At 33.3% G+C, this 9,200-nt stretch overlaps 2 protein-coding genes across 3 annotated transcripts; one reads left to right on the top strand and one right to left on the bottom strand.

The window, feature by feature from the left end:
- Positions 1-387: 387 nt before the first annotated feature.
- LOC120172223 (glycerophosphodiester phosphodiesterase GDPD6-like) lies at positions 388-1,433 on the bottom strand. The gene is made up of 5 exons (XM_039179741.1): positions 1,275-1,433; positions 1,050-1,124; positions 738-844; positions 672-687; positions 388-485 (listed from the first exon to the last, which is right to left on the bottom strand). The coding sequence occupies exons 1-5, from the start codon at positions 1,399-1,401 to the stop codon at positions 388-390; spliced, it is 423 nt and encodes a 140-aa protein (XP_039035672.1). The 5' UTR covers positions 1,402-1,433.
- A 6,437-nt stretch (positions 1,434-7,870) lies between these two features.
- On the top strand, positions 7,871-8,901 carry LOC120172193. Of its 2 annotated transcripts, XM_039179723.1 has the most exons (3): positions 7,871-8,159; positions 8,329-8,334; positions 8,435-8,901. In XM_039179723.1, the coding sequence occupies exons 1-3, from the start codon at positions 7,980-7,982 to the stop codon at positions 8,861-8,863; spliced, it is 615 nt and encodes a 204-aa protein (XP_039035654.1). In that variant the 5' UTR covers positions 7,871-7,979; the 3' UTR covers positions 8,864-8,901. The 2 variants fall into 2 exon arrangements, with proteins under 2 accessions (XP_039035654.1, XP_039035655.1); XM_039179724.1 differs by lacking the exon at positions 8,329-8,334 and having other exon boundaries at positions 7,872-8,159; positions 8,435-8,900.
- The last annotated feature ends 299 nt before the right edge of the window (positions 8,902-9,200 follow it).

Below are 9,200 nucleotides of genomic sequence, written 5' to 3'. Positions count from 1 at the left end.
GGAAAGAGGAGAAGAAGAAAGAGAATTTTTGCAACTTAATTCCCTTTTCCCCTTATCTTTAATACCAATTTAAAATACACTTTAATTTCTTTTTCATTTAAAAGACTAAAATGCCTTCTTAATAATCTATTGTTACAATTTAGTCTAAACCAATAATCCTAATCATTATCATCTTATATCATTAAATCAAATAAATCCTCCTATTTTTGAATCATTTCAATATAGTCCCTAAATTTGTATTTGAGGCATTACAGTGCATCTGGAACAAACCTGATTAGTATCCTCGGTCAGAACCGTAACATCGTCGATCAATAAGATCTTTGGCGAGTTGGTAAGTTTCGACATGTACACAAGTGAAGATGGAGCGAAGGACTTTATAAAAAAGGTTTATCCAGCCAATCTTGACATGTATGAACCTTTGTATCCATACTTCTTAAGTGCCTCCACAACCTTGTCCTCAATCTCTTTCCATTTGGCCATTTTACCTGTTGAAGGCATTTTACACAGTTCACCAGAGTTTTAATGGACCCTAGTTTCGCATGGTTTACTATTTGGAAAATGAGAGATAAGTTCTTCGCTTTTCACTGGTGTTTCCAATGCCACAGTTCAAGGAATGTAAGAGGTATCATGGGAAGTTATTTTCGGAACGCATACATTTTAAGATAGAATACAGAAAACCAGTCCATTCTGTTTCAATGAAGACAAAATCTCGGAGAAATATGAAAAATATTACTTACATGCTGGTTGATAAACACCAGATTTTTAACCTCGGGATAAATTCCGACTCTTGGTGCATCCAGTGCAAATGAAATGAACTCCTCAAAAGTAATAATCTGAAACTTCCCTGTGGAATGCACAACAACTAAAATCAGCCCTGAAAATTAACAGCCTTCTTTCATAGTTATAAAATTCTCGTGCCATATAGTCCGTAACGCATAATGCCGATAGAGGAAATCAGAAAAATTCTTAACATCATAACTTGATAAAATGAAGTTGAGGAGTTCAAATCAAGAAGGCCATGCAATAACAAACAGCATAGAGGAACTAACCATTATACTGCTGATCCCGGAATTCGTACCGCTGCTTCACCCGTAACTTCTTTAATTCTTCTAGAGTGAAATCAACTGCACATATATGAAGAATAGTTTGAAACATACTACTAGGAAATAAAGGCAAAAGAGTGCTAATCCGAAATTGTCAGAGAATTCAAGGTGTTAGACTAAACACGGTGCCCCATCTTCTAGATTTGGGGTAAAAGTTGTATGGTTCCATACCAGGGAAAAAGCCTGTGGTGTTGACCCCTTGAACATCATAGGTCCTTTTACGATTCGAAAACTCTTTGTGATCTGCAACATGGGTTGTTTCGTCAAGAGTGACATCATGGAAACATAAGAACACCATCTTTTGATGATAGGATATCTGTTTCTATGAAGTCTGCACCCTCATCAACAGCTCTCTGCAAGAAGGCAGTATATAGTCAATGTACATATAACATTGGCAACCATTTCACACTGCAATATGGATAATTCAGTATCTATAATCAAGGAAAATCACAAGTTTTCTTCCCCAAGAATATGTCTCAAGAAACTAAGAGAAGCAATCGAACTAAGTAATTCAGATACTACGGTGCCAAATAATTCATTCCATTGAACAAACAGATAGGGAAAGCATAAATAGTAGTAGAATGTGCAGGCTTGAAACATACCATGTATGCAGCGGTGGTTTCTTTGGGGATCTCTCCACTTGAACCTCGACGGGCGATATTATAAGGATGCGAGGTTTGTAGAGGCTGTCGGTTTTGATTGGCTGTTTTACTAAGAAATGGATGGAAAGGCCTAGTAGCACAGGCAGCAATGAGTGATTGGCACAAGAGAGGGACAAAGCCTCCTGCATTGTTTCATACCATCACATTAGTCGTTCAAATTGTTTACTCAAGAATAAAACAACGTTCTTAATATATTAGTCATTCAATTGGAGTACCGATCACGGTGGTGGTTGATACCGTTATTGTAGAAAATAACGGTGTGATTAAAAAGAAACCAACTCCTTTAAAAAAAAATCACGACCGCAGTACCCCAATAACATTCGTGACATCTACAAATGTGATAAACGCAATATGACTAAAAACACAGCCACAACCACAATTTAAATCCTTTATTGTGACAAATATGGAAAACTATATAGCAAGTTCGCCCATCTTTAGTATTTTTTTTTTTATAAATATGAGGTAAATAAAAGATAATATCTACTTAAAAGACTTCAATCATTTGACATTAAATACTCCTACATATGCGTGGCTTGAACTTGAAACCTCAATGGAAATACAAGTCGTTTGACTCGTGCTGAGATATTCAATAAGCAATTTACAGATAATTCATGGTAGATGCCCCATTATCTTTAGCTGATAGATACATCACACCCCCCCTACTACTAATCATTTCCCAAAGGTCAATGAATCAAGAGAAACACAAAACTCAATAGTCAAATGAATGAATGCAAAGGCTAGGAACTTATCTGTGATCATATTAAACAATGAACTGAAAACCCCAGAAAAAAGGGGAAAATGACATAAAAAAATGGTTAAAAGGAAATAAGCATAAAAATATATGAAAACCCAGAAACCATACAATCAAACTAATGAATAGAAAAAGTATAAAATACAGCATCAACCCAGAAAACTTAAACACGATCAAATCTAACACAGTGCAAAAATCAATGAAAAGCTCAAAACTTACCTCTAAAACTCATTGTTTTATCCATGAAACAATTAACCCACTTCTAAAAGAGAATGAGATCCCTTGTTTCCAACTATAAACCATGCTTTATAAGGTCTGAGATGATGCGTTATCAGCTGAAACTGTCCATAATCATAAAATAATAAAGCATTTCTGGGCACATTATTTGATTGCGTCACATATTCACAAGACATGAACCTATAACCCTGAAATTATTCTTTGTAAACTAGAGAGTGCCGTACTTTACAATGAATAATAAAAAAATAAAATTGAAATTATGTTGTTATCTTTTGAATAATTTAATTACATTTCAGCCGAGAAGTGTTGGTACAATGGTTAAGATTCAGGAATTCGAGTTTGTAAGACCAAATTTGAATCATATCATTGTCACTTTTAATAGACAAATTGTAAATTCCTATATAAATACCAATTGAATCTTAGGTTTGCGATCCTGCATTGAGAAACCATCCTGACATAAACTTTTTATAACAAAAAATAGTTAATTACTTTCAAACATTTTAAGAATAATTATCTTTATAAAAATAAAATTTTAATCGTTTTCATATAAATAATTTAAAATACATGTTCTATAAATTATATACTTATTAGCATATCACATGGATCATGTTCTTTTAGTAAAAAGGAATAATTTATCTTTAGAGATTTTGAGTTTAATCATCAATAATAGTATAATTTTTAAATGTTTAATATCAAACTATGAAAGTTTTTAAAGCATATACTAACACTTATAATCCTTTTATATTAATAAAAAAATAAAACTAATGAACTTAAGGAACCTTCTCTGCTGACGTCTTTACTTGGTAGTGAAATTAAATCTTCTGGAGTTTAAGTAACACAAAATCTTCATCTTGTTCCTGCACTAAATTTATCACAAAATCTAGTTTTTAATAGTCAACAAATTAATACCTTATAAACAATAGATAATTTCATAATTTTTAATAATCAACGAATTAATATCTTATAATCAATAGATAATTTCATATTTTTAATAGTCGATGAATTCAACAAACGGGTATGAACAAGATTTTCTGTTTGTTTTTAATTAAATGAACGACGAAAAATATAAGGTTCATTCGTTCATTTACGTTCATGAACGTTCGATAACTTTTTTGTTTATATTCTTTCATTTATGTTCATTGACCTTCGGTAATCCGTTCGTTTACATTCGGTGAATCATTCATTCATGTTCGTTCATTTAATTAAATTTATATTCTTTTAAGAATTTTTTCTTGATTTAAAAGAAAGTTACATTTTATGTTCATTTATTTTTGTTTGATTGTTCGTTTGTTTATTTGTCATTTTAACGAACGAATATAACGAACACGAATAAGATACATTCCATAACAAATGAACACGAATAAAAGATTTTATTCGTTTAATTGTTTGTATTCGTTCGATTCAAGTTAAACGAAAAAAACATAAAGATACATTTATTGATGTTTATTCCGTTGGTTTACAAGCATATTCCGCATATGGCTTAAGTGATGAATTGTTTGATATTATAGCCACGCACAATTTGTTTGATTCCCAGACTGTTTTGATTTTAAGTCTCTCAGCCGTTAGTCGTACAACCATGTGAAGCTGACAATTAAGTGTTTTGTATTTTCATCTCATTCTTGGTTTGCATTGGCTTTAGTATAAATTAATTCGGATCAGGCCAGTCCACTGAGGAAAGTCGATGAATTGAGGTCAAAGCAGTCAAAAATTCGGTCTAAAACCCATTATCATTCCTATTTGGTCCCTTAACTTGGTATAAATGAACCGAATTCGAACAGACTTATAATCAAGTTCGTTTATTTATTTTTGAATGTGTTCATGTTCATTTCGTGTTCAAATTCGTTTATTTGTCTTTGAAGGTGTTTATGTTCGTTTATTCGCGAACATTTTGGTTTAATGTTCGCGAACATGTTCGTTTATATGTTCATGTACATATTTGTTTATCGTTCGTTTAATATTCATTTAGTGTTCATTTAGCGTTAGATTATTGTTCATTTATATGTTCGGTTTTTAGTTTTACCCTTTCATTTGTAAGCTAGAAAAATGATAAAATTATGTTATTAGTGTTTAAATTCCTTAAAATTCATAGTTTAAATTTTAACTTTTATCTTGTGTTCAATTGATTTCCTACCTTCAACGATACTAGAAAAGTAAAAAAAAAATAGATAAAATGAGCTTGTTCATGAAAAAAAATGAATGAGTCAATAAATGAGTTTGTTCGTGAACGTAAATGAATTAAACACATTTTTGTTCTTGTTAATTCGTTTATTAAATGAACATAAATTTTTTTATGCTCATTTATTTAACTTAACAAATGAATATAAATGAACGTTATACGAATAATTAACCAAATTTTATGTTCATGTACACCCCTTACGGTTAACCAACAATGAAAACTATAAAACACCAAAATCAATTCTTTTTTGTTTTGTTATTATTCGGTTTAATTCATATATGTGATATATGTTATTTTAAGTTTTTATTAGTTGGATGATTCTAATGTATATATGTTCAAAACAATTCTCAATCATTTAATAATGAATGCTCAAAAACCTATCGGCGTAATGCTCAAACCCAAATTCTCTTGAAATAACAATATCTTTTAATTTAATATTTTTTAAAGTATAAAATAAAAAAAATAATCATCATAAAATATAAGATTAACATATGAATTTAAATTGCATACTCTTATACTATTATTTTCTTTTGGAATATAATTAATGTCTTATTAAAAATCTTCTCATATCTCAATTGAGTCGTTATTTAATCTGAACAACGGAAAGAGAAAAGAGTACTAAAAAAAACTTTTATTAATAAGCTAAAAACCAAAGGCTAAATACAAAAATAAGTGTTCAAATTATGCATCGAAAAATATTTTGGTGCCTAAAGAATTTTTTTGTTAAAATTAAGTGTCTAATATTTCAAATGTTATATTTTTAGGTGTCCAAACATTAATCACGTTCAGGTTATTTATGAATTTATTTTAAAAAATAAAAAATAAAAATATTTTTTATTAAAAAAACATCCCCCTCACTCGTGCTTCCTTCACCTTCTCCCTTTCCCTTTTCCCCCTTCTACCACCAATCAGTCGGCCGGCCGTGACTGTTACCCTCACCTTCATCAGCACCGATGTCGACCCCCGATCAAACACCCGTTAGCCTTACGTCGTAAGCTATCACTGTTTGTCGTGGAGAAGTTTTCAAAGGTTCGTCGAATTTTAAATCACGGCCTCCATCTTTTGTCGATTTCGGCCGATCCCGACGTCCATAAGTTACACCGCCACCACCATTCGAAACACTGTGTAATTCCGCTCAAAATCCAACCATTCGACGATGACGATGACGATGATGGCCGACGATCGTGGAGGGAGGGAGAGAGAGGTCCAAAGGTTAGGTGTTGATTTTTTTATCTTTTAAAAATAATATTTTTATTATTAAAAAATTAAAAAATAAACAATAAGGACCTAAAATTATAACCGAGAAAACGTTATAAACTTATTTTTAACGAAAAAATCTTTAAGCACCGAAACATTTTTCGAGGCATACCATTATAGATACAAGCTATGAAGTTACTAAACTACATCAGTACCCAACCCAAACGACATAACCCGAATCGCATCAAAACTGAAACCAAAACAAATAAGCCATTAAAAGTGAAAGCACTATATTGCTGGTAAAAAAATGCAAGAAAATTGATAACATGTAATTACAAAATGGGTAAATGCCAATGGTCACTAATATTTGGGTAAGTGTTCGTTTTCACCACTTATGGTTGAAAAGTCACAAATCTAATGTTATCGTTTGTTACAAAATGATCACTCGACGTTAACCGTCGTTAACAAATCGTTACTACAGTAACAAAATGCTGATATGGCACGTTAAACTAGCTGACTCAGCATGTTTGACTGACCGTTTGACTCTTCTTCTTCTTCTTCTTCTTCAGTGTTTGCTCCTTGGTTTCCACCGTCTTTGCCATGCTCTCTATATAGATGTCTCCAACTGTCCTTCACTACCAACCCCATCTGTTCATGACTTCCAGGTCTTGGATATTCAAAAAGAAAAAGAAAATGAAAGAAATGATGTCAAATGGCATGATAATGAAGGTTGCTAAATCCATTAAAATGAAAACCTTCTATATATAATTTTTTTTTGAAGGAAATGTGTACCAACATTACAGGCTTGCTAAAGCCATCACTCCAACCATCCAAATGACCTTCACAATTACCTTTCCAAGCCTTTTCGAATTCCACAAATTCATAAAATAAAATTGCAATATGAAAATATCAGCTCCTTTTAGAACACACCCCAAGTTGCAGTAATTTAGTCAGATATTGGACATATATAACTGCATTCTTTAAGCCTGGACTTATTTATTAATTGTTCCCCAAGAAACCAATGGAAGAAAGTTACTAGAAATCCTGTGTTGCCTGACCCGTTGTTGTATCTGCTTCTTTTCTCTCCTCAATCACCACCTAAAAGGACCAACACCGATATAGAATACGGTAAGCATTTGAATAATAATCGAGCACTCATTGAAAAAAATTACTCACTCCATCGCTGCTCGTCTTCCTGCTTTTCGTAGAAGTGTAATAAGTTCCATCTACACCTCCATAAGTAACTCTTGAAGTCTAGAAACTAAAACTACGAGCATGCTGCAAAAACGTTGGAAATCAAGGAGCAAACATTGAAGAAGAAGAAGAAGAGTCAAACGGTCAATCAAACATGCTAAGTCAACTGGTTGAACGTGTCACGTTAGTATTCTGTTACTGTAGTAACGATTTGTTAACGGCTATTAACGTCGATTGATCATTTTGTAACAAACGATAACTTTAGTGGCCATTTTGTAACAAACGATAACGTTAGTGGTCATTTTATAACAAACAATAACTTTAGTGGCCATTTTGTAACAAACGATAACGTTAATGACCATTTTGTAACAAACGATAACGTTAATGACCATTTTGTAACAAACGATAATATTATTTACCGATTTGTTACTTCTCAAACACAAGTAGCGAAAACGAACACTTACCCAAACATTAGTTTTCCTTACAAAATCCATGCAGTGTGAAAGGAAACCAATCATTGGCTGCCGCTCGGGTACTCAGCCACTAAAAATCAATCCACGATCCTTATTCCTTACCGTCTGTCCATTCATTTCAGGCAAGCTTCTTTCCGAGAATCAACCCAAAATTCCCACCCATAGCCGTAAGAAAATTTGCAAAACATGGAATCCATAGCTGTTTACAGCAGAAATGCAAGCCCATTTCTGTTTTCTTCAAGGATTACAACACATAAGTCGTTTAAATCATCACCAAATTCTGCAACATTCTCACCTGTTCTCATTCAATCCATGGCTACTCAAAAACCACCGCCTCCGGTTGCTAAAACCGTTGGTTCTAGGAAGGTCAGTCCTCTTTTCAATTCAATCCCTCTCTGTTTCATTTTTCAAGGCTGGATTTGAGTTTCTACGTGTTTAATGTTTTTGCTCTCAATCTGTTTGATTAAATGAAAAATTACCTTAAACCCTTGTTCTAATATTTGTAGTATCTTAATATCTCGGCAAAAATGCTTAGATAAAGGTTTGAAGGAAAAAAAAATTGGCTGATATGAAGTAATAGAAAAAGTTTTTTTTGACCACCTTATCTTAGCATTTTTGCCGAATATCTAAAATTGATGCAGGGCTCGAGCTCGAGTGTTTTCCCGCTGGGTGAGTCGGGGCCCCGGAACATCACAGTGGCGGCAGAACCGGTGAAGCTACTAAAAAATGTGGAGAAACTGAAACTGCTAACCAAAGCAGAGAAAGCAGGGCTTCTATCGGCAGCCGAGAAGTTTGGGTTATCTCTATCATCAATAGAGAAGCTCGGACTCCTTTCCAAGGCTGAAGAGCTCGGGGTGCTGTCGGCGGCGACGGACACCGGAACTCCAGGGGCACTGTTGACACTCAGCTTGGGTTTATTGCTTTTAGGTCCCTCATGTGTTTACCTTGTGCCTGAAGATAACGTGTGGGAGATTATGTCGCAGATTGTGGTGGCTGCTGCGTGTGTTGTTGGTGGATCTGCAGCTTTTGCTGCATCAAATCTTGTGTCCAATTTGCAGAAATCAAGCTGAATTAGGCATTTAAATAACCAAATTTGCATAAATAAAGCTATATTGTTATTCAGTAGGGATTTCCATTTTCTGTGATTATATCCACTGCTACTATGTGAACCCTCTTCTATCCATCTCACCCTTCAAAGGTGCCCGTGCTCGGATCGGGATCGGGATCGGAATTGAGATCGGATTAAGTTAGATCTAGAAGCAAATAGTCATGCTTCAAAATATTTATAAAACACCCTTAATACATGATATAATATAAGGATGGATTAGGTGGACTTAAGGGACAGTCGCACCTTTGTAAATTTTAAAATTTTAAAATTTTATGTAATTTAAGTAATTTTATATTTTA

Source organism: Hibiscus syriacus, unplaced genomic scaffold, assembly GCF_006381635.1.
Source record: "Hibiscus syriacus cultivar Baekdansim isolate YM2019G1 unplaced genomic scaffold, ASM638163v2 tig00111847_pilon, whole genome shotgun sequence".
Taxonomy (NCBI): Eukaryota; Viridiplantae; Streptophyta; class Magnoliopsida; order Malvales; family Malvaceae; genus Hibiscus; species Hibiscus syriacus.
This window is presented reverse-complemented; position numbering and strand designations above follow the sequence as displayed.